Below are 26395 nucleotides of genomic sequence, written 5' to 3' on the forward strand. Positions count from 1 at the left end.
TATATTTTAAACAAACCTTTGTTATAAAAGAAATACATTTTATGATAACTTCTGTGGCATTTTAATTGTATCACACCTATGTAAAGACGCATGAAAACTGGTCTTGGACTGTAATAAAGAGATATTCTATTTTGCAAAAAAACCCCTTGAATGCTGTTCAATGAAGACATTTCCACATTGGTGGAAACTTTATGGAATACAGTTATCATTTAGTTAATTTCTTACATTCAAGAGTTATAATATAAATTATCCCCAAACCTTTTCTTTTCAGATTTTGAACATTTTGTATATTTTAGATATGACAAAAGGATGTTGAGGTATTTATAAACAGAAATTGTTTATAATATAGTGTATCTGTTTCAGACTAAGAGTTTGAAGAAATCAGCTTTTCCAACTTGCAGCTCCACTGAAATAAACAAAGAGGTAATCTGTTTCAGGCATTTATAGGATTACAATTCAATACAGTAATACCCTTGATTCTAATTGTCACTAGACTCCATGACAATATTGACATTAAGTACATCCCTTTGTTTTCCCTTTATACTTGGAAAAAACAGTTGTATTGATAGTAAAATCTGCTCTGTGAGTTCTGTAGCCCATATTAACAACATTCTATTTATCAATATATTTCTTCTGCAGGGATCTTGGCAATATAAAAATAGCATCTGTACACATATCCAACTGCTCTGATGATGATATGGATTTTGTTAAATATATTTTTCATTCATTTGCCTTCCCTTCTCCAGTATACATGAAAAAAAAAATGGACAAGAAGGAGTCAGATATTGGGCAAACAGCAGTCAGTTGTACTTTCAGATATTATGGAGATGATAAACCTGGGGTGTCTGAGGACAAAAGGAAAATAAAATGACTATACTTAAAAATATTTGTATTGCTCCTGACAGTGTGCTGAACTGTAATAATAAGGTCTCTCCATGATGGACAGATGGATGTTTCTGAGATGTTGTTGGAACATCAGATTCTTCTTAATATATAGTAATAATACTTATTGCTCTTTATAGAGATACACATCGGGAATATATATGTAAATGAACTATTCTGTGCAATCTCCAATGTTTCCTTTCATGACAATTCAAAATAAATAGGGTAAGTTTGTAAGTTATGTGCATGTATAGAACCCAAGCTGCATATAGGGTGATTCTTAAAAACCTCATCTGAAATACTGGTTAATAGCTGAGAAAAATAATTTCCCTCAGAGTATATGTTTGTGATATAATTACTCAAAGTTAGATTAATACACATAACAAATTTTCTAACACTCAACATCCTCTGTAAAAATGTAAATACCAATGCTGCTTTTTAAAAGTTATTTCTTATGATTGTGTAATATTAGGATATAGTGTCTTAACAGGACAAATGAAGATGTTCTATTTTCATCTTATATAGTTCCATAAAATGTCTGGGATCATAAGAGTATCTTTTCTGCAGGATTGTTTGGTTAAGCATTGCAGTAAGGCTATATTATATCTATGAGAAGTGTAGTACAAATTAGAAGTAATATGATATAATAGAAGTCCTTCATTTTACAGAACACATTTTTTTCAAGTAATATAGATACCAATTTCTTCTTTAGGAACTAGGAATATACAAATCTATTTCTATTGTCTGTACAGTAGTTGCACAATACTGTACATTAATCTACAGTATGGTTAACTGAACCATGGTTTACTCACCTAATTTTTTGGGACTGCAATACACTGAATCGTCACCTAACCACATGGACTAGGCTCACACAACATGCAAAGCTAAAATGTGATTGGTTCAGTATATCATATAAACACAGATGAGTCAATCTGTTAGTCTATCTAGCTCAGGATAGCTGATTAGGTTTGAGGCAGTAATTTTGCTAGCCCTACCTCGAAATACCAGGGCCTGAATATGGGACGTTGGCATTCAAAGCTTCATATGTATGCCTGTTTAAATTATGCTGTAATAAATATTTTTTTATTTTTATTATTTTATAGGGAGAAAAATATGCAGAAAACTATTGCAGAAGTAATAAACCTAGCATGAGCAGTTATGTTTGCATAGCATACTTACCCATCGTTACTCGACCCGTTTTCTGGGTTCGTGCATGAATTAAAATAATCGCCCAGGCTAGGTTCTCATAATATGCTAGACTACGTATCACTCTATCCTTGCCTACCAGCTCATTAGAACTAGGCCTGCCTTCAACTAGGCTATCCTGGCTAGGAACGTACGCTGGCCCTGGGGAAAAAGAGCATCTTTCTCATCTATTGTCTTTTTCCATCCTGAGTTCCTCGCAGAGTTCATGCGTTTAATGCATTACCGAAGGCCGGTCTCTGGAGGGCCGGGCACACCCATGTGACCGCTCCGGCGGGCGGGCAGAAACGGCCGCCCCGAGTAGTGGCGGCCTACCCGGGCCCGGCAAGCAGCAGCGTCCCCGCTGTTGATTTTGTCGCTGCCGGGCCCGGCTGGGAGAGGTCGCCCCTCCATGGGGAGGCCGAGCAGCCCCCCGCAGGCCGAGATCCGCTCTCCGCTGTGGATGTTGCCGGAGGAACTGCTGCTGCTGATCTGTTCGTACCTGGACGCGAGGGCCTTGGGCCGCCTGGGCCAGACCTGTCGCCGCCTTTGCCGTTTCACCTCCCGGGATGTGCTGTGGAGGCGCCTCGCCCGTTTCTGCCTCAACGCAGGCTTCAGCGCGCTGGGCGCCGACCTGTAAGCGCCTAGGCTGGGGAAGGCTGGTTGGGAAAAAACAGGGCTTCGCGGCCTAGCCGGTTGCTAAGGAGCAACTCTGAAATCAAGGCCCGCCCGCTCAGTTAAGGGAGGAGGGCTGTGCTTGTTACAGCGTAGTCGCGGGGCGGAAGGAGGGAGAAATACCGCTGAAAGCCCTGGCGAGAAGCTTTGCTTTGTGAAGGTGGGAGGTCTCAGGTCCGGGTTGGGTTGTGTCCCGTGCTGGGCATGAAACAGCCTTGATTTCAGTTGCTCAAAGGGGAAACTCCTCGTTTTACGTTCCCTGGAATCTACTGGCCGACTATATTGGATGCGAGATTGCTGGTGACTTTTCTTACTCCACTTTTTTGACACTTGCCCCGCCCCGGATTCGAATTAGAAGCACATTTAAGGCAAACCCGAGTTTACCAGTTTCAAACAAGCTTAGCTGACTAACTTTAGAGGAGTCCAGGGAACTGTTGTAGTTCATTTTGAGGGGAATATACTGTTTTTATACATAGGTGTATGCACACATACAGGCACAACAGAGAAAATCAAATAATGATTAAATACAGTAGAAAACAAGTGTCATTACTTAGAGTTCAGCATCTGTCTGAAAAAATTTTTTTTCCTCTTTCCTAAAATTTAGTTAGAAAACGTATACACTTTAAGATTTTATAAGGTACTGCAAAAACGTCCATTAAAACAATAGAAGCATAACAAATATAAAACATACATGGCTAAAACAATAGAAAATGTGTTTTCAGATCCCTTCTAACTGTAATAAAGGGTTTTGCTTCCTTTTTATTACTATTGGCTAAATTAATCTACTTGCACATTGAAAGTGCAGATTTTGTATAGCATAACATTTCATAGATCTCCATCAGTTGTGTATGCACATCTAATGAAATAAATTATGGTGCGCAAATGCTTTATTTTATCTCAGAGGCCAGTTGAGTTAAGTGGTTGGCCTTATGCGATATACTTACCTGTGGATTTTTAAATCATGGTTTACTCAATTTTTTTCTCAATTATAATCATGTATGCTGGGTTCATAGACTACGCATAGAATATGCTAGGCTAAAATGGGCTTGTGTAGTTTGTGATTCCAGTTTGTGATTCCGTGTGTCATGTGGATATAACCAGTGATACTTCTGAGTAGCATGAGTAGCTGTCTTACTAGTCAGAGATGGGATAGTTTTGGGACATAGATTTCTTTATACTTGTCTACTATAGTATAGGTTATGTTAAAGAATCACAAAGTGTTCTTGCTTCTTTCATCAAGTTTATGTCATTCCCTTATACTGACAGAGAGGATGGTGTCAATGGCTAGAAATTTGGCGGTTTCCAGAGGATATATCGACTGATAGATGCCTCCTGTATAAATACTCAAGATTTGTTTTTTTCCCTCAAACATGAATCAGCTCTTTTTGGTGATGAAGTCATCTTGTATTTCTGATGTGGATGAAGGTTACAGTGAGTTGGGTAAAGATGCCAAATAAGTGAGATTGTATCACTCAAAGATGGGGATGGAATTTTCCATTTCTTTTCCCAGGTATTGTTGAGTGAGATTGAGATTTGCTTTTCAAAATAGATAAAGTCTGTTTTCCAGTCAGAATAATTTTGGGCTACACAGCTATGGTTCTTTATAGTTAAAGCACTGCCTTGGGAGATGTACACAAGCCATTTGTAGTGACTCTAAAATCTGATAGTTGTGTTAGTTCTGAAGCCTCAAAATGTTTTAGTCTTGTTAGAAGTGAGTTTGAGTAGGTATGCAAGGGTATGTGAACATGTGGAGTTTTAGATTGTGAGGTGAATAAAAGTTGTAAATCTGCATTTGTCTCAATATGTCTGAGTTGATAAAAAGTAGCAGCACTGGAGGTACTTTCAGACCTTTAGTGTGACAATCACAGATACAACATTTCTGAGTAATGTTAATCTAGAAAGAAAATGGAATGTCTTCCCTGATCAGTACAGTACACATTTGCCATTCACTTTATGAAGATTAAAAAAAATCAGATGTTGATTTAGATGTTATGTATAAATATCTGAAGCCATAGGAAATATTGTGACTGCTGAATCTAGAGAATTCCCACAATTATTTATTTATTTTTCAAATTTATACAGTATAGTTGCCCATCTCATATATATGACCCTGAGTGGCTTACAAATAATTAAAACAAATATAAAAACAACAAAAAAGAATACAACAATTTAAAAAACAAGAAAAAACAATATAAAAGCATATTTAAAAAATTATAAAACATTCATAAGATTCATAGCTGAGGTAATCACATCTAACGATAACACTCAGTACAAGCACTGTGCCGGCTCTGCCATATCGGCTGGTCCCCAATGCCTATTAGCAAAACAATGTTTTAAGGGTCTTTCAAAAGGCCAGCAGGATCGGGCCAATCTAATCTCCGGGGGGATGATGTTCCACAGGGTGGGCGCCACAGCAGAGAAGGCTCTCCTAGGCCTCACCAGACAACACTCCTTAGCTGATGGGACCTGGAGCATGCCCCTTCTCCTGAACCTGATGGGACAGGTAGATAAAATTGGGGAGAGGCAGTCCCTCAAATAACCTTAACTACTTATGTACAGTATATAGCTAGAAATTGGAAAGCTGTTAAAAGAAAACTAAACTATAATGTAGTTTATTTAGCAAATGTCACACTTTCCTGTTTGTGGATCATTTTTAACAGGGTGGAAAACAAGTTTATAGTACTTAACATGTTGTGAGGAAAATTGTATTTAATAATTGGTGGTGGGGGTTTTTTTTTTGGTGCCTTTCAATCAATGTTGATGCCTGGCAACTTCCCGGACAAGTCCCTGCAAGTCTTGGCAAGATTTTGGAAGTGGTTTGTCATTTTCTGCTTGCTAGGGCTGAGAGAGAGTGACTGGCCCAAAGTCACCAGCTGGCTTCATGCCTAACTCATGGTCTCTAGCCTGATGCCTTAACTACTACACCAAATTGGCTCTCTATAATTAGATTTAGTATTATTATAAGTGCTTCATGGAGTAGTTGGATAGCTTTAGCTAAAGCTACTGCTTTATATTCTAGTGGGTTAACTATTTATAAAACTAGTTTATCAGTAGTAGAATATAAGAGAAATTGTATTCTTGAAGTATTGGAGGAACCATAATTTGATGGTAGAATATGCAGAAGGTCCAGGGTTAATTCTTGACTGTTACAGGATCTGAGCGTACGGATTGCTGTGTTAAAATAAGGAGTGCTAGATTAGATGAGCTAGTGGATTTATCCACTTAACATAGCAGAACCATAATCAGTTTAACGTTCTATGTCATTTTCAATTTTTAAATATTGCTGTTGTTTTTTAAACAAAATTCAGGAGCTTATTATTTTTCTGTAATCCCACTTTTTATTTGAATATAAATTCTGGCCTTTGTAAATTTTATAGTCTTCTACTTTCTGTTATAATTCCGAAGAACTTTAATTTCAAATATTAATACGCTGTCTTTTAATCTTGGGTCAGGAAACATTACTTAAGCTGAAACTGATACTAGAGGTTCATGTAACATATTTGTCTTCATTAATGGATAAATGTAATTTATGGTCTTGGCAATAAGATTAAAACATAACATGTTCTTCAACAGAATACAAGGAAACAAATCAAGAGTTGGGATAGTGGGAGGCAGGAAGGAAAAGGAAATACCTTATACAGTATGTTAGTGCTTGGAATAATAGTTTGCTGGCATTAGGGGTGTGAACTGTAGGGTTATTATACCTTTCAAGATTTAGTATCTGCATGCTGACTGTACTGTGTTGTGTTTCCTTCTGAGGAAATAAATGTTTGCATCTTTTATTAATATGCTTTATATTGGGGTCAGGTAGAGTAGTTGGAATCATGTCTTATTTCAAAATGAAAGACAGAACAAGTATTTAACATTTTAATTGCTGAGGAAAATGTACATGTACTGGTTAAAGCATATATACATTTTTGAAAGTATATTCATAGTTTTTATTTGATTTATTAAACTGCACTCCATGGTCCAAAGAAAAGCAAGATAGTTTGCTTTTAGGCTATTACAAAATCTGTTTGGTTTTTTTTTTTGAAACAGTGATTTATAACCACATTTCCTAACAGCTTAACGAATTGTTCAGTTTCCCATCGTCATCTCTTGTTACCTCTTCTTATACCTCCTCTTACTTGGTGCCCTCTACATATGTTGAAACTACATTGGGAATTCTGACAATTTTAATATTGCCAGTTGCAAATAGATACATTATCTAAGATGTAATGTAATTTACTTAATTTCGGATTAGTATATATATATGAATCCAGTCATTGTGGTCTGTAAGCTCATGGTTTTTTGCTTTATAAACATGCCATGATTACATGTTTAACTGTAGTTAAAACAAACTTTGGTTCAACTTAGTGTCCTAGGTTTTAGCTTAGCCAAGTCTTGATCAGTTTGAACTGTTTCAGGCTGCATTCTTATTCATTGAAATGGGGATTACAGTTGATATAGATTAAGTAGGAGAATTACACATTATTTTATTGTTACAAACCCCCAAGGGTCCTGGCAAAGTCATTAGGGTACAAATGGAATAAATAATGAATAAATTGTTTTTAACAATAGTCATTAAGTTTTTCTATTAAAAATGCACAATGCTAATCAAAAATTAAATGAAGCCATCTGAATTACATGAAAGACCAAAACAAACAAGCCCCATACAAAAAAAACCCTACTTTAGTAAGAAAATATGAAAGTAAAAACAAACAAAAAAAAATAATCAAGTCCATTGCAGTGGACTTATAGTGATATGCTTACATAACAAGAGTAGTAAGACATTTGTCACATTTTTGGCTTCATATTGGTAGCTTTTGTTCTTTAATGGGTCTAAGAACCTTGTTTTTTCATGTTTATCTTGTAAATTGTAAAGAAGTGGACATGGACTGAGCTCCTGAATAGTTGTATTGTGCAGGTGGGCTAGATAGATGCAGATACAGTACTATGTTCTTAGCATGACTTATCATAGATCATATATCACTCAAAAAAGGCCCCCCCGCTAAAAATCTGTTAATAGAAATATTTGAACTTATTAAATATGGAATTTGCAGCATTTGCTTAGGAGCACATAAGGATTATGTAAGTTAAAGGTTTATAATTATTACTGATTCTATAAACTTCCAAAAAAAGTTACTTGGTAGTTTCAATAAAATGATAAAACCATTGTTTCACTTCCCTTTAAAAGGGAAGGGGAGGGAAAGATGGTGAGATCAGTTATCTGCAAGAACAAGAAATGATGTTTTGATGTTAGTATAACTTGTCAAAATATAAATTCCAGCAATGAGAATTCTTGTCTTTCAGTACATTGTACAGTGGTACCTCGGGATACGAACTTAATCCGTTCTGTGACTCTGGACGTATCCCGAGTTGGTCGTAACCCGAGGTAAATTTTTGTGGCCGGAGCTGGTCGTAACCTGAAATGTTCGTTAATAGAGGTGTTCGTATCCCGAGGTACCACTGTATATGAATGCATATTCCATTTCTTATTATTTTTAAGTGGGATGTCCTTTTGTAAGAAAAAGTTTCTTTTTGATCTGGTGAAAGAGAATATCATATATAAAATGTTCAAAATCTGTAAATTATTCATGTTATAGAAAAGTACTGCTATTTTTTCCTTGAAGACAGTCTAGAAATGACGCCTCTCTCCTGTGTGTGTGTGTGTAGGCAAGTTGGGTAAAAATAACATTTGTGAGCTAATCATGTGGACTTATTGGTTCAGCTAGATTAAATATGGATTATATTTACATATATGGAGGATAATTTTAAAATAAACAACCTGATACTAAGCATATTTGATTGGAAATAAATTTGCTTCCAACTAGGTATATCTCAAATAGCTATCAGGCAGTTTTCAGATTTATATATGGAGTATACCAAACATTAGGCCCCATAGGCCAATCACAATATGTTTTATTAATTTTTTTTCAGAAAAAATATTACTGTACTTAGGAATGTTCAAAAGTGATGCGTCAATTGAGTATGGAAGCGTTTAGAAGAAAATGGCAACCAATTCAAACATTTAACATAGTTTATATAATAACTTGTCTATGGGGTCTGACTTATGTTACACCCTGTGTGTATATGTGTGTGTGTGTATATATATAGGATACACTTTAGTGTTATCCATGGACTCTTGCTGAACTTTTGATTATCCCAAGGTGTATTTAAAATAACAATACAGTAAGATTTAGCACAAAAATTATGAAGTGAAGATATGATTGGGAAGATACTTTCAGAATGTTCTCGTGTTGTGACTGGCTTGGGCATAATGCAGGTGAAAGGAGATCCTCTGTAATCATTTAAGGCTTATTTCAGAAGCCTTCCAAGAGACTAATCTTACACAATAGCAAAATGAGTAATTTGTAATTGTAAGTTGTAGATTATAACTATAAGTGTATTCTCTAGATTATGCAGATTATATACACATAGATAACATGCCATATATATGTAATTAACACAACATTGACATAATATGTTGATGGAATTATAGTAAATGAATAAGGGAAAATATTTAAATATACAGTGGTACCTTGGGTTACGAACGCCTCTGTTAACAAATTTTTCGGGTTATGACCAGCTCCTGCCGCAAAAATTTACCTCGGATTGCGAACTCCGCCTCAGGTTATGAACCGGATCTGTGGCCATTTTCCCTGCTGCCACGTGGTCGCGGCTTCCTGTGGGCGAGATTGCGGTAGCAAGGAGACATTCGGTGAGGCTTGTGGTGTGTTTTGTGGTGTTTTGGAAGGTTTTTGGTGTGCTTGTCAGCATGGCTCCAAAGAAAATGCAGAGCAGGCTTGGCAAGAATAATGATGATGAATGATAACGTGTTCTCTCATTTCCGGAGGGTTATGCAGCGCAGGAAAAAACAACTGACTTTAGACAGGTTTTTCCCCAGAACTGAGCCTGCAGCTAAGAGGCAAAGAAGAGAGGAAACCCCTGAAGGAGATCTCCCCGATGTCCTTTTGGAGGGGGACTCTCCCTCCAAACAATAACTGCCTCTCCACCCCATTCTCCCTCTTCATACTGTGCTGTACTGTACTTTTTTTCATATTTTTGTGGTTTAAAAATAAAATGCATATGTTTCAGAACGGATTAACCGTATTTACATTGAACCTTATGGGGGAAATTTGCCTCGGGTTGTGACCAAATTCGGAGGGCGGATTAACCGTATTTACATTGAACCTTATGGGGAAATTTGCCTCGGGGTGCAACCAAATTCAGAGGGTGGAACAGATTAACTGTATTTACATTGAACCTTATGGGAAAATTTGCCTTGGGTTGCGACCAATTCGAGTTGCGACCAGAGTCACGGAACGGATTAAGTTCGTAACCCGAGGTACCACTGTAAACAAGGTTGGTCTTCATTCATGCAAACTGTTTGCTGCTTCAGATCATACCACAAGAAATCTCTAGTATGAAAAGAAAGTAAAATATTTAAGAAAATTATATGCAGCCTGACTCCCAGCAACTCTTTAAAATTAAATCTTGTATTTATCTGCTGTGTCAACTAATTGCCCTTTTTGTCTAACCTCTGTTAGTTTGAGATCTCTGATTATTTTGCTTAAACATGTAGATTTTGATGATAAATGTGCGGAAATAATGTTGAACTCCATTGAAATTTATCAGATCAGAGAGCCCTTTAAAATGACAGGATGAGTGATAGATAAAAGCTCCTACCTCTTCCTAATAGGGTTAGCATGATGTCTCATGGTATTGTAGGCATATTTGGTTCATGTATAGTCCGGTCCTTATAAGCATCCTAATGTGATCCTGAAGTAAATATAGACTTTCTTATTGGGTTAGTAGCACCAATATATGATGGAGACAATGTAAGCTAATATCATTCAGATCAGCTTCCACTGGTAGGTGTTCAGATGCTGCTTGAAGAAGTTTTGCATATTGAAGTGTTCTCAACACGCAAGGCTCAGAAATGAGCAGGAAAACGTTGGTTAAAATATAAGGCGAGGAGAAAGAAATGCAGAATAGTTAATATAATATGGTTGATTGCTATTCTTAGGAGCTGATCCTCATCATTATAAGAGCTTATTTCACATCTGCAGTTTAAGCAACTTATCTATCTGAGCTTTATCCTTAAATCTTCAACTTTTAAGTTCATGAGCAATCTTAGGAAGAAATGTATTGCCATTCCCACTGTGAACTTCTGACATTTACTAGTATGTCAGCCTCTATTTTACTCCAAAGGTTTTTTCCCAGTTGCAGTTATCCATGCTGTCAGAACTTCTAGACTGGACTTCAGAGATTGCTTTCTGAAGGTGAAATCTCAAATACAACTGCCAGACTGCCAAATGAGAACACTTGCTTTGAGCATATAGCACTGGTTAATTCTGGGCTCAGTTCAAGGTGCTAGGGTTGACATTTAAAGTCTTTCATGGCTTGGATCAGGGGTAACTGAAGCACTGCCTAAGATCATAACTGAAGGTTCTTTTCTACCTTTGCCACATAGAGAAATGAACATTTCAATGACTGTATGCTGACCTTGTGCTGGTCTCCCCAGACAAGATCTCTATAGTCATCTTATTTTGACACCAGGCAAAGAAATTTTTTATTTTCCCTGCCCTTTTTCCCGAATTACTTTATACTGTATGATATTATGTTCTTTTTATGTATTTGTATTGTTTGTGTATTGCTTGGTCATGGAGCATATAGTTGAAGGGCAAAATGTAAATAGTCATGTAAAACAAAATGATTCTTTTAAGCAGAGTATGTTGAATAATATCTGTGAATTGATTCTCTGGTGTCTTGTGATTAGGAAGAGATTCCTAGGTGAAATAAATCTGTATGTTTTGTTTAAAGCCGATCACATGCAGAGGAATGCAGTCAAATTATAATGGTGACAAAGTGCCGGAAAAGGGAGTGGAACTGAAGAGTAAGAATAATTGAGCCACAGGCAGTGGGGAAAGAGCTGGGAATACTGGTTTGGCCAGGCCTCAGGGCCAGGTTACACATTCTCCCATGCATTAACAGCCACAAGAGATCTTTGTTTAAAGGGGGATTTTCCCCCTCTTTTGGGCACTTTGTCATTTTTGTAGCAATAGTAGTCCTTGGGAAAAGAGAGGAATAGGTAAGGAGGATAACTGTATTTCTTCTACTGTGTAGTTTAATGATCTTTCATGTCTCATAGTTACAAATGTTATCTTAACTGTATTCTCAATTAAATCCTTAGTTATTAGAATATCTCAATCCATTCTCTAGTAATAATAATAAAAAATTGTTCAATTATCATCTGATTTAACAAAGGAAGCCAAACACACACACACACACACACACACACACACACATGCAGACACACATACATGTGCAGACAGAAATCCTAAATACGCTTATTAGGGAGAAAGCCGAATTGAACATAGGATATGAATATGATTGCATAGCAAATGCCACTTATTTTATGTCAAACAAATACTCAACACAATGAAAATGGGATTATTGTCAAAATAAACAGATTTGAGAAGATATAAGGAAAATTTCCCAAGCCCATGAAAATTAACAGGCAACTTTCACTGTTTTGAATTGGCATGTTTAAAAAATTATGTTGTAAAATCAGTATAATGGTTTAAATTGTCTAAACTTAACACCACCCAGTAAGCAATGTTTAATGTCCCTTTAATTATAATACAGCATATTGGGACACAAAAAGAAAACAGTTTAAAAGCAGCACCTTTTGTGTGTGTTTCTATTGTTTTAAATGTATTATTCATGATTTTTGAGGTCTGTCCAGTGATGCATGAAAAGAGCTTTTTCTTTGTTATCCCTCACAGCTAATGGGAAGTTGGAGATCTTCAATTCAACGTCATGTTTGACGGATGGATTGCTAGAAAATCTCCAATTGCAGCCTTTTTGTTTGTTTATTTGGCAGCAGAACCTAGTTCATGTTTCCACTCCTACTTGTTTACTTATTTATGTACTTCAATATGACTACTTCTGTGATGTCTACAGACAGAACTAGTTATAGTCTTGAATTTCCAGTATAATGAAGAATGAAAGATAATGTTGCAGAAAGATGCTATGTATCTCTCTGTTTTAAAGTAACTTGTTATAGACAGATAGATGCCTTTAGCACACACACATTTTGTTGAGCTATAAATGCCTTCCATTTTGCCTTGTGCTTTGTAATGGCCTTGGGAAGCAAGTCTTACTTAGGGTAATGGCCTTGAAAAAGAAAGTATCAGACTTAGCCACTGTTATTTGCTATTGTGGCCTTGTATGGAAGGGTAAAACTAGACCAAGAATGTTTAATGGAAAGTAGATTTTTGTATTAAAATTTGTACAAAAATGTTTTATGCAGATGTGTAGAATTGGCCTACATTAATGTTACTTTTGCTAGGTTTACCATAAAGATTCTAAAGTTACATCTAATGGTATGGACTCTCCCACCCCTCTAGACCTACTGTATCATGGAAAATCTGAGAATTTTGGTTGAGTTATTGAAAGAGAATATTTGGAATGATAGTGAAAAGTATGTACAAGTAAAGCCTTGAATGTCAATATATTTGTCAGTGGACCAACAAATGCCAATAAATAAGCATTATTGGATAAAGAAGAAATAACTGTTTGTTACAAGTAATGTATAGGCCAAAATTTAACAGTAAGGATGGCCAGAATAAGAGGAGAGGAAAGGGCGAAGTAAAGGTAATGGAGGATGGAACATGCGGTAACACCTGCTTAAGCTAGACTATTGAAGTTGACACTAGCTAATTAGCCTGAACTCACCTTTCTAGCTCCATGAGAACAATATCCTTCCAAATTTGTGTTAATAATAAACAGCTACAATAGCTCTAGTTTTGTAACTTGCCATGCATTTGAGGGGTCGGTGCTCAAGAGCTTGGTGATGGAATGCACAAGCATTTCTGAAGCATTTCTGAAGTTTGCTTCTCCCACTGTTATATATACTTTTAAAAATAGTTTTATTTCATGCAGAAGATTTAGGGAATACTCATGCTTTGCTTTGTCAACCCACCAGGTGTTATATTTAGACTCTGACCTCTTGATACTGTTGGTTAAACAAAACCTCCTTGGTTTGTGACTGATATTGTTCCTTTTTAATTTAAAAATGAAATGCTTGTTTCCTACCCTCTGTATTGTTTTGGGCAGATACCACTTGCTCTGTCTGCATTGGACTAGTTTATAGCTTTGAGCTTTGCTTGTGAATTTATTCCTTTGTGTGAGGATTAATTGTAAACCAAATGCTTTGAAATGGAAATAAACTGTAAGCGGTGACTTGGAAAACAGGAATGAGAAAGTGACCAGGAAAAAAAAGGTTCCGAGTTTAATATTGACCAGAAAAAGAAGCTGGCCAGTTTAATAGCCAGTTTATTAAACTGACCCTTCCCCCTCCCCCCAAAAACAGGATTTTAGAACCATCATAACATTATTCATGGAGCAATAACATAAATTCATTTGCAGATTCATATTTAAAATAATTTTAAACAAAATATAGATGCATACCAGGTTCCTAAAATTGTGCATCAGAATGTCAGAAGCATACGATAACTATGGGAAGAAATACTGTTCATTCACATCCTCTGAATGGGTGGAAAATAATGAGATGCATATATCAAAGACTGCTAAATCACTGGAAATATGTACAGCCAGTATAATGCGCTAGAAGTTTTCTAACTGGAAAGGAGTGTTGTTGCTTGTGTACTAGGACCGTAGTATATTCTATTGCTATAAAGTGGATTACATTGACTGGCTAATTCTGTTTCCCTTTTCTTTTGAAAACTGGAACAGTAATAAAACACCAGTTCTTTGTGGTGATATCATAATTTTCATGAAGTCCTATATGGCTCTGACTTTACATTGTCTTTTCTTCCTGCAGAGTGGCTGGGGTCCCAGTGAAAGAAAGGGTCAAAGTTTCTCAGAATTGGAGGCTTGGACGCTGTCGAAGAATTCCACTCCTCAGATGGAAACGCAAGCAAGTTATTCCTTTTCTTTCTTCACCCTACTATCTACAGCTAGAGTTACCTTTCTTTGGAGTTCATCCCATTTTTGGTCTTTGTTGGGCTGTTACGTTGAATTTGGACACTTTGTGATTGCTTATTGTAAGGCTCTACTAGCTTGTATCACTAACATTCTTTTAATATTCCAGTTCTCAATAAATTCTTAGTCTCAATTTTATGCTATCTTTCTCCTGTTACTTAAATGTAGAATGTGGTGGATTACTGGTTTTAAATAGGATTGACTAAAGGCTGGTGAGAAAATAGCCTCTCTGTCATTACTTGTTGGTTCCAAGAGGGACAAGGACTTTTCCAAATAATATGTTTTCCAATACAACAAATATATAGTTATTGGCCATTTTGTTTAGGAAAAACTTCAACCACATACTTTGAATTGAAATTTATGTTACAAGGGCATTGATGTCTTAGCACTTAAGGAAAAATATATTGTTGCTTGGAAAATTAAATATTTTCCCTTTAGCTAGTATATTAATGCTGAAGTATCTATTGGAGACTATCTGTGATATTCTTAGGAATAAGTTCTCATCCATCCACCCCAAATGACTGCATCATTTAAGAAGCAGGGTTTTTTTTTTTTGCAAAACAAAAAGACAGTAAAAAAATACAGAATTAAAAAGAAAAATAGAACAGTGGCATACTCAAAAGCAAGAAAAAAATTGTGTGTGAAATATAATACACATGGGGCTATACATATACATACACACACACAAACACACACAGACAATAATTTATATGCCTTGTACTGAGACTTGAATAAATAAATACAGTGGTACCTCGGTTCACAAACTTAATTCATTCCGTGACTCTGGTCGTGACCCGAATTGGTCACGACCCGAATCAAATTTTCCCATAAGGTTCAATGTAAATACGGTTAATCCGTTCTGACCCCTACGAATTTGGTCGCCAACCGATTTTGGTTGCATCCCGAATCAAATTTTCCCATAAGGTTCAGTGTAATTACGGTTAACCCGTTCTGAACCATATATATATATATTTTTTAAAACCACAAAAATATGAAACAAAATACAGTACAGTGCAGTATGAAGAGAGAGAACGCTAACCTTGCTCGAGGCGACTTCTGGCGTGGAGGACAGGAAGGCGGGTGGGGAGGCGGTTATTGCTTGGAGGGAGGGTCCCCCTCCCTACAGGAAGCCACGACCACATGTCACGGCAGGGAAAATGGCCACGGATCCTGTTCATCACCTGATGTGGAGTTTGCGGACGGAAGCAAAATTTTGCGAACGGTGCTGTTCGTGACCCGAATTGGTCGTGAACACAAGCGTTCGTGACCCGAGGTACCACTGTACACATGTACATATCTTGATTTAATGGACCTTGGATTAGCAGACTTCAATTTAACAGACAGACCTACTGGATCTGAATTCCAGACCTGAATTTCAGGTGGTAACAGATTTTGCTGCAAATAATAAGACAAATCAGTCTGGAGAATATTTTCTGTTTCCCCTGAATAGTGAAAATGTATTCACTATTATCTGAAAATTAGGTTTTCTTTTGTATAAATGTTTTTTGGGGCTTGAAAAAATCCCATTTGCCATTTAATAGTTATTCCGTTTTTAAACTATATAGGGCATACGGTGTGTCTGTATATGTGTATATATATTGGTTGTCTGTGTATGCGTATGATCTTAATGCAAACATTATAATGACTAACTTAAATTGGTAAATGTATCCTTCATTACCATTTTTCCCCAAGCTTTTGGTAGTTGTGTAATTTTTTTCTGCTGGAGCAATTTCCCATATTTTAAATGCCCCTGATCAGATGAAAGGAGCATTTTAGTTTATGGTGTTTTGTGATAACAAAGCTGGTAGTTAACAACAAGAATTGAAGCAATTTCTTAAATTGCATTCATTTATATAGCATAGGAAATATGGGGAATGAACCAACAGTAGGCTTTTTATAAAACACTGTTGACTGATTTTACCAATTTCTTTCAAAACTTTCAACCAAAAGGACTGGATAACAAACCATAGCCACAAAAGGCAATAATATATACTATTTTGTCTACAACCTTGCCAAAACACTCAAAAATTAGAATTTAAATGGTTCAATTTAAATGAATTGTAGTGCTGCTTATGAATCATCGTCATAGTCAATTCTTGATAATTTGTTGAAATTGATTGAAAAGAAATTCTGTGCTATAAAGAGAGCAGTGAACGTCATCAAGTTCAAATCCCAAATAATCTTCACAAAGTTTTATTAATACTTTCAAGAGAAACTGGTCGTGCTTAGTATAAGAGCTTTATATAATGATAATGAGATTCCCTTGCTATTAAATGAAGTAGATATACACCATTAAATGTTATGAATGGTCTTGATGAGACCTATATATTTTAGAAAGGAATGATTAAACTTGGCCAGAACCATTTTGTGACTCGTTAGGTTGGCATTTTATTTCTTTTTTCTTTTTAGATTACTTTTACTTCCTCTAATGAACCACTTTGTTGTTGTTCATTTTTCTTGCAATGTCTGCTATTATATAGAAGGCTTCCCTGTCACAGTGTTTTTCTGGTATAGTTTTTTGTGCTTGTTTTCACATCTTTTATATGGAAAGGCACACTTGCCCCTACCTACCCTGTTTACCAATATTTTGTTTTAAGTTGGCAAAATAGAAGTACAAGTACACCCCTATAAAGAAGGTTGTTTTTTTTTTTAATTTGAGATGATTGAGTTAGGATTAATACAAAATAAAGCATGGATTTTTTAAAAATGGAGAAATTTGAAGTTCTAAAACTATAGTGTTCTAATTTAGGATTTCATTTCACTTACATTTGAAATCAAATTGATTTTATGTACGCCACCCAGACTAATATGTAGATTGAATATTGGGTCTCCTTCAGATGTTGGACTTTACCAAATGTTATGATGTGGTTTCTGGATATATATTTTTAAAGAGAAAACGCATTTAGAGACCTATAAGTTGCACAGATTACAAATATGATATATACAATGTTTGCATTGATTTTTATATAGCAGATTTATGCATTAAGTATGAATAAATACCACATGAAACCATTACCAACTGGAAGTTGGCTGATTTCTGTTCAAAATATTTTCCCCTCCAGTTTAATGCCCTGGATGCAGCTAGATGGTGACTACCTCTATCTATCCCAAGCAGAAGACATCCACCTTTATTGGCTCCATCCTAAAGATGCCAGTTTGGTATGGTGTCCTCAGACAGTTTTCTCTGGTCACCAGGAGGATGTATGCCGATTTGTAATTGATAATGGCCATATTATCAGTGGAGGAGGGTAAGTTCTTTGTTGAAGAGAAACAGGGAGGAGAGTGAAGATTGTTGAGCAAGTAGCATTGATATATAGATGCACTTGAACCAAAACAGGAAGAATTGACTTTCAGAGCACCTGCATTGTGTGATTGCTTTCTACTGGTTATGGAAAGAGCTTCAGTGAGCTATATAGTTCCTTGCCTCTTCTTGTTACACCAAAATTCAAATAATTGTGCCAAAATATAAGAAATGTATGGAATGTATAATGCTGAGAGAGATTCTGAATTTTATTCAACAGGTATAGAGATAATCTGATTTTCTTAGTGCAAAATAGGAATTGTCTGAACATGTAATTTTTTTATAACATGCTGGTAATTTGCATGAAACTAAAACTCTAGACCTGATGTTTTTTGAAGAACATATACCCTGAAAGGTATATTTTAGGATAAATCTGTAGATGCCTTTTCCCATGCAGAATTTATTAGCACTTTAAATGTATACTGAACTCTGTATGTTATTAAACATATGTTCTGCTGATATGTCTACTATCACTCCTGCTAGAGTCTGAGGAACTGTTCTTCTGTTAATTTCCTTTTCTGCTGTAATCTTGCACATATCTGGTGATTGCTGTGTAGAATAATTTAAAGCAAAATCCAATAAATTGGCTCATACTGCAGAATAACAGGTGCCCTATCTGGATATGTCCAGCTATTTGCCAAATGTCACAATATTTTATGCCTTACAATCTTATATGAGAAGGTGACTTTCTTGCTTGTGATTTTATTTTCCAGAGATGGAAATATTGCCCTCCATAAACTTAATGGTTCCTTCAGTTTCAAGATCCTTGGGCATGAACAGGAAGTGAACTGTGTGGACTGCCAAGGATCTATCATTGTGAGTGGTTCTCGAGATAGAACAGCAAAGGTGAGCACATACATTGTACAGTATATTTGTGCTACCAGACCAGTGTGTATAAAGACAGTTGAGGGATGGGGGCAGTATATAGTTCTTATATTTAACTTTGAGAACAAATAAAAACCCAGTGCCAAAGTCCTGCTAAATTCAAGAGGCAGAGAGCAAGAGGAAGAGTTGTATAAAATTCCTTTTATTGTTTTTTCCAATTTCCTTCTCTCTGTTTCTTCTCTCAGTACATTTAGATAATTATTTTTAGAACCAGGATTTTTTTTGCTGTTCTATATACATAGATTAGAAGTAATTTCAGCATTTACTGAAAAGCAGTTCTGTGTAATTTGGAAGTTTCTGAATTCTTTCCCGGAAGCTGTTGTAAAAACCATGGTTAAATATGAGTTATACTATTACAAACTCTGTTACAGGGTTCATATGGTGTGAAATGGGACCGTGATCCAAACCATATAATATAGAAACATGACTCATTAGGTTCAGTGGAACTTGTATCAAGAAAGCATGTTTCGATTTGGGCCTTTTTCTGCATCACAGTGCATCTTGGAGGATTTTGCTGACTTAATAGAGTTGTAAAAATAATGCATACCCAGTGTTTATAGTTCCTATATGAATGAGAAGATAGACAATTATTTAGTTATGCTGGATAATCTGCTATGTAGAATTCTATGAAGGCCCAGTGTGCTTGCTCTGTTACTCAGAACTTTGAAGGCATCTCATGACCTTGAGGGCATTTTGAAAGTCACAGGGAATTTTCCTTTAATTGTCTTCATTGTTGTTTTTTTCAAGGCAGAAATGGAATCTGGCTCAGCTAACACTCTTCAAGCCTGATCCTTATGAGCAGGGAATTGCTTTTATTTTTACCCTGACATTTTCCTTGTGTTAACTCCTAGCTTGAAGGGAATCCCTATTAGGTCCCTAATGGGAGCTGTAAGTGCATTGGGTGCTTTGGAAGGATAGTGAGTGTTGATTAGGGCTGAGCTTTGAGTAGCTGCTAATGCACATTCCACATTGATAGGCACCAGATAGCATGCTCCTAGCAATATTTTTAACCTCTATGAGATAGGGGTGCATTAAAAGAGCTCAGTTTTTTCTGCTGCTTTTGCTGACACTAGGTGCCAAATTCCTCACTGACACCGAATAGCCTGCAATCCTAAGCATTATCAATGTCAACAAACAAACACAAACAATACTCCAAACTTTGAATTCCCCTAAGATTTTAAATAGGGGGGAGGATAAATAGAGTGAGGACCAGAGGCTTCAATCTTAGCATGTGAAAAGTGGAATATCAATTTTGGAGGGTGGTGGAGAGAAATTTTGGAATCTGAAAGAAGTTCTGCAGTGCAGGTTTAAATCTACTCTGTACATCAGTAGCAGGTTTTTGTAAACTCATATGCAAGCCATTTAAGACTGGTAACGAATAATATATATTGTGGTATAATAACTATTAAGTGTATGACATTCCATTATTTCACTGCTGTAAATAAAGTTATTCTCTCAAAAGCTTGTAATTGAAATAGTAGAATGGAGGTTTTACATTAATTTAAGAATGTGTTCAAAGTATCTTATTGGGAGGGATTTTCTTTTTAAACACAACTACTATTACTACATCCATCTTGTTGTGCATCATTCATTCTTTTTCTCTTTTCAGGTTTGGTCCTTGTCATCAGGCAGAGCTGGGCAGTGCCTGCACACAATACAGACAGAAGATCGGGTTTGGTCCATTGCCATTAGTCCACTATCAAGGTAACAAAAAGGTCATTGAAAAACCTCTCTTCAATATATGAAGACCTCACATCTAATCTAACTTTTTTTGTTCATAGAGTTGCCTACTCTACAATCACAAGAAGTTTAAAATTCTGTGTCAGGATAGAATCAGTTTTATGACTCAAAAGCCTTATTTTGTCTAAAAGTAGTTACTTATGCAGAGAAAGATATAGGAAGTGGGTTGAACAATATTTCAATTCTGTATATTTTCTAGTTTTTTTCCCACCCTGCCCTGAACCCTAAGATTTGAGAAACTGAAAATTTTGACTTTATTTTATTGATTTGTAAAGTCAAAACTTTCTATTTCATTTGGGGTAGGAGTGGGAATAAAACTCTGAAAAGTTTTGAGTATGCAGTAGTCTGTTAGTTTATGTGGGTTAAATAAATTACCAAACATGGTAGTCAGTTCTACTTCTTACTTGAAAGTACTAAATCAGCTGTTATTTCAGCCTTTTTCAAAAACTTTTACAATACAGCCATCCAGAAGTAAGGAGTTGGTTCCCTTAACAACAGCAAATCTAATCTTTATATGATACATGTAAAACATGAAAAGTGAACAGTGTCATAGCTTTTCAGTGAAAGCAGCATTTTTGGAGTATGATTTGTGTTATGGCAAAGCTGTACATATTCAGAATAATTTATGAAATGAGATTAAATATGGGAAAAGTATTAACACTTAATATTGTACTCAGTTTTCCCCCCATTATCACAGCATCTGACTCACTTGCACAGTGCATGACATCCTCACAATTTTATTGTCCTTGTGCATTTTTCTTTTACTTCCCAATATTTTTTAGATCACTTCACTTAAGTTTGTTTATTTGTTGAAGTTTATGAGTGGTACTGGATTTGCATTAGCCAGTAATCTGATTCCTGGTACTGTTTTTAAAGGATTTGTGGATAGGGAAGTTGTGATTGTCTTCTGTTTCTTCTCTTTGAATGAGTGGTGTGATTCCCCGGCTTTCTTTTAGAAGGCAAAGGTTCCATATATACCTGCAACTGTGAATATTCACACACACTTTTTATTCTGAAGTTTATTTCTGCCTATTTCAATGTGGGAACACACATTAATTGGATAAAAAAAGGAATCACTCTTACTTTCAAAATTCCAGCACTGTTCTTGTGGAACATGCTCCCGTTATAAGCACTAGTTTGAAAACACATGTGATCTTTCAAACTGTTTCTATTTCTCCCACAGTTATGATGCTATGCATTGTGTAACACTTAATAGTATTATAAATTCATGGAGTACAGTGCTGCATTCAGTAATATGTCCCAGTATACAGTGGATCCTGGGAAATGGGATGTGCACATGTTAACACTATTTCTAATTGGTATCACATTGCCATTACAATTTACTGTACCAAACAAAATATTGGATTTTTTAAAGTACAAAATATAGAGCCTCGCTAAGAAGATGAAACTCAAAAATAGCATGAAATGGAAAACCGTATTTGTAGTATATGACCTCGGAATATTGTGGTTCTAGATTTTATTTATTTATTTATTTATTTATATATCAAATTTGTCACCGCCCCAAAAAAACAATAAGCATTATTATTAATTACAATATCCTTTATATATATATTTTGTATTCTAGATTTATTAATCTGACAGAACTACTGTGGGAACAGTGTTCCTTCTAATTTATGACATGCTATGTGGGAAAAAAATTGTTTTGTGCAGCTTTTCCCAAACCATTTTTACATCACAAGACAAGTGTACAAGTAAATTGCAAATAGATGAAATAGCAACATGTTAAAATGTTTACATATTTCTTAAGGTATAGAAACTAGAAAGTATAATAATATGTCATATGCACACTTAAAAGTTGTTCCGGCAAGTCATTTTTTATTCCTGGCAATAGCCCCTGGCATTTTTCAGAAGTGGTTTGCCATTGCCTCCTCCCTAGGGCTGAGAGAGAGTGACCGGCCCAGGGTCACCCAGCTGGCTTTGTGCCTAAGGCAGGACTAGAACTCACAGTCTCCCAGTTTCTAGCCTGGTGCCTTAACTGCTATACCAAACTGCCTTTATATGTACACGCTTACAGATTATAGGGGACGCGGTGGCGCAGTGGCTTAATGACGCTGAAAGTTGCCGGCCAGAAATGGTTGACGCTTCAGTGGTTCGAGTCTAGCCTTCGCGTTAACAGGGTGAGCTCCTGTTTCCTCCCCAGTTCCTGTCAACCCAACAGTTCGAAAACTCACGTGAGTAGATAAATGGGTACTCTCACTCCAGTGGGAGGAAAAATGCTGGTGGCGCCTTGCAAAAAAGGAGTCGGGAGCAGTTGCCGGTAAGCGCGAAAAACCGTGCGCGCCCGAAAAGGGCGCGAAGCAACGGAAACCCCGCCTCCTGCACTCGCCAGCTGGGCTCTGCTCTAGGAAGGAGGCACTGGCAAACCACTTCCGAAACACCTTGCCTTGAAAACTGCAGGGACTCGTCCAAGCAGTCACTGCAGAGTCAGTAACGACTGAGCGCAGATTAAAAAAAACAAAAACAGATTATAATATAAACTCATTAGTCACTGATAATTGATAGTTGCAATCAATATTGTGTAAGCATTTAAAATTGTTTCTTTTTTCTTTGGAATTTGATATTGTAATGAAAGAAAAAATAGAAAGACATTATATGAAAAGCTTTTACATAGCCCTCTTTTTCATTTTTTCCCCATTTTTCCTTCTTCTCTGGATATATTCTGAATTTATTTAAGCTTTAATTATTATTAATTTAAAAATTGAAATGTTTATAAAGTTACAATGATCATGGACCTTGATGGCCCCAAACTCAACAAATATTAATTAAACTTTTTTAGGAGAAAGGAAGGAAATTAAGCCTGTTTTGGAGGGAGGAAGGAAATGAATTAAACCTTTTTTGGAGGGAGGCACTCTTTTGTGCATTGGAGGCTGTGAGGTGCACAGCAGGTTGGCTACCACTACAAGGCTGGGAAAGGACTGCTTGCCTACTATTCTAGGGAAAAGGCCCAAGCTTGCCGCCTCGGCTTAACTGTAGCAGTGAGGGTTGCATGGTGACTCTGTGGCATGAACTAAATGGGATCTCCTGTCATGTGATGCTTCCATTTAGTCTGCACCGTGGCAGCACCAAGTGATCCTTGCTGTTGCAGTTAAGCTGAGGCAACAAGCTTGTGCAGGACTCCTTTCCCAGCCCGGAGTTTTATGTGGCTAAATAATAATAGCAGTAGCAGTAGCAGTAGCAATAATAATAATAATAATAATAATAATAATAATAATAATAATAATATAAACTTAATTTTGTGTGTACTTTACTGTGTGTGCAGGAGAACCTCATAAAAGTCCTTTCTCTTTGAAAAGAGGAGAGGCAGTTGGGAGCTCACAGCCAGAGGCATACAGGAATGGCAGATTTTAAGAGGGAGCCTGTGAATTTGTGAAACTGATTAGTTGCATTTGTTTGGCAAACTGGGTGAGGTTGGACTTTTTTATGTTGAGTGAGTTGTGTACTTGCTTGCTTATTGAGAGCATGGACTTGGTGGAAGGGGTGCCTTATAGTTAGAGCTGATTCACTGGTTAGTTGATCAGTCAACAGCTTAGTCCCAGCCAACACTGTTTGGAAAGAGGAAATATAATTGGAAGCTTGTGACCAAGAGAGCAAATTAGAACAGGTTTGTTTTGTTTTTTGCAAAGGAGTTTATTGGGACAGAAGAGTGGGGAGGAATTATTTCCTGTCTCTGAGACTAAGCATTGAGGTGTAGAAGCCAGGACTCCAAACTTAGTAAAAATATAGTGTAAGGGCTGTCTTTTAGGTTAGAGCTCCAAGAGAATAAGAAAACCAAGATGATAATGATGACGATGATGATAATAAGCAGTAGTAGTAGTAGTAGTAGTAGTAGTATGAAGGTAGAATGGCAGTTGGGGGATTTATTATATAATTGCAAATGCCTGCTGGACAAACATTGAAGGTTAGTAGGTAGGGTAGTGAGTTGCTGGCTCTCAGGAAATAAGTCCCTTTGGAACCAAGGTGGCTGAATTAGAGATACTTGAAGTGTTGGAGAAGTATGTGAACAAGGCCTTTCAGGTTATAATGACCTCATCCCACTCCCACCTTACTTGCTATCAAGGAGTTACTCCCATCCTTGAATCATGAATTTAGATCCTCTTGTCAGTAGGCTCCTCTGGAGAGCTGAGGGCTTTTATAGTTGTAGATAATTTAATCTTTAAAAGCTATGCAGGTGGAGTTGTGATGGTCATTTGTATCATATGACGACTTTCTGCCTAGTGTGAAGTTTGCAGATGACACACACAGACTAAATAAGCTGCAAAATAGTGCTGGACAAGAAGCAATGATTTTGGTCCATGCTAACACCATGACATCGGAAAATGTACTGTAGTTGGAAGACAAATTTAAGTTGCTGCATAGCATATTAAAGCCCAGGACTATAGCATTCTCAGAAATGCTTCTTGTTTCATAGCAGGGCCAAACTAGACAGGCTTGGATGTATGAGTGAGATAGTGGTGGCAATCAGAGGAGTTTAGATTTCTTAGGCACTGGGGGATGTTTTGGCATAAGCCAAGCTCCATTATTGAATTATATGGAAGTGGACTGCTATTATGAAACTTCAAAAAGGTTTCAGAGCAGCTTTTAAGATGATATCTGAGTGAAAAACAGCAGGTGCTCTGCAGTATCTCATTTGGAACAGTAGAGATGTTTCAGATACTTTTTTTAAAAAAAGAGGCCTGGTATTAAAAGGGTGTTCTTGTCATGGGTGGACAGCACCAGATACATAAAGGGCATGAAAAAGGCTCATTCCAACCAGATTTGAAAAAATAACATGGTTGTAGATATTTCTGTACCAATGTTAGAAGTGTCTGAGCCAAAATGGGGTTAGACTACCTGATGTGAAGAAACACATAGAATATAGTGAGTATAGCAGAAACCTGGTGAAATGGAGAGAATCAGTAACATACCATCGTTCTAATTTAATAAAAAGAACAGGGAATGGCAGTGAAGGTTATGTTGGGGTTTATATTTCGGAGGATGTAAAACCTTAAGGTTCTAGAAAATTTTGGAAGAACAGATTACTTCACAGTATCACTATAGGTGGCAGTATCTTATGTCAGTTCAATCTAGGGATATCCCATCTGATCAAAATGTTGAGGATGATCTGGACATGTTGAAGGAAATTAGTAAGGCAGGCAAAGGAAAAGTTGTTGCTATAATAGGGGATTTCAGTTACCTTTGCATAAGCTGGGTACATCCATGTTCAGACCACAGAAAGAAACGAAATTTCTACATACCAGATTTAAGTGGTAGCCATGATTTGGTGTGAGGTATAAATATTGTTGGAAATAATAACCGTTATGGTATTTCATTTTCTGTACACTCGGATGGGAAGCTGCCAGCAGGGTCCAGTGTAGTCACATCTGGCTACAAAAATGAGAAACTAATAAAAAAATGAGACTGTAAAAAAGGATCTGGAGAGAAAAATAAAGGGAGTGAAATCTTTTCATAATACATGGAGATTATTTAAAACTACAATAATTGAAGCTCAGCTAGAATGTATTCTACAAGGTAAGGAAAGGTCAACCAAGTCCAGGAAGAGGCCAGCATGACTTTACAGTAGTGTGCAGGAAGCTGTAAAAGTTAAGACATCTTTCTTCCAGAAGTAGAAAGCCTTTCCTAACAAAAGGAGCACAGACACTCTACAAAAAGTGTAAAATGATGATAAGGAATGCTAAATAAGAATTGTGGAGTATATGGCAAAATACAGTAACAGAAACA

At 36.6% G+C, this 26395-nt stretch overlaps 1 protein-coding gene across 1 annotated transcript in view; it reads left to right on the plus strand.

Moving 5' to 3' along the window:
* The first annotated feature begins 2355 nt into the window (after positions 1–2355).
* FBXW4 (F-box and WD repeat domain containing 4) overlaps positions 2356–26395 on the plus strand; it is a 96416-nt gene continuing 72376 nt past the window's right edge. Inside the window, exons 1-5 of the mRNA XM_007425943.3 lie at positions 2356–2700; positions 14570–14665; positions 17793–17978; positions 18745–18877; positions 20526–20620. Coding sequence (XP_007426005.1) covers positions 2477–2700; positions 14570–14665; positions 17793–17978; positions 18745–18877; positions 20526–20620 — 734 coding nt within the window. The 5' untranslated portion in view covers positions 2356–2476. The remainder of the gene's footprint in view (positions 2701–14569; positions 14666–17792; positions 17979–18744; positions 18878–20525; positions 20621–26395) is intronic.

The sequence above is a fragment of the Python bivittatus genome, unplaced genomic scaffold (genome assembly GCF_059951505.1).
Source record: "Python bivittatus isolate LINGU-HERP-01145 unplaced genomic scaffold, Pbiv_v1 ctg000980_np1212, whole genome shotgun sequence".
Taxonomy (NCBI): domain Eukaryota; kingdom Metazoa; phylum Chordata; class Lepidosauria; order Squamata; family Pythonidae; genus Python; species Python bivittatus.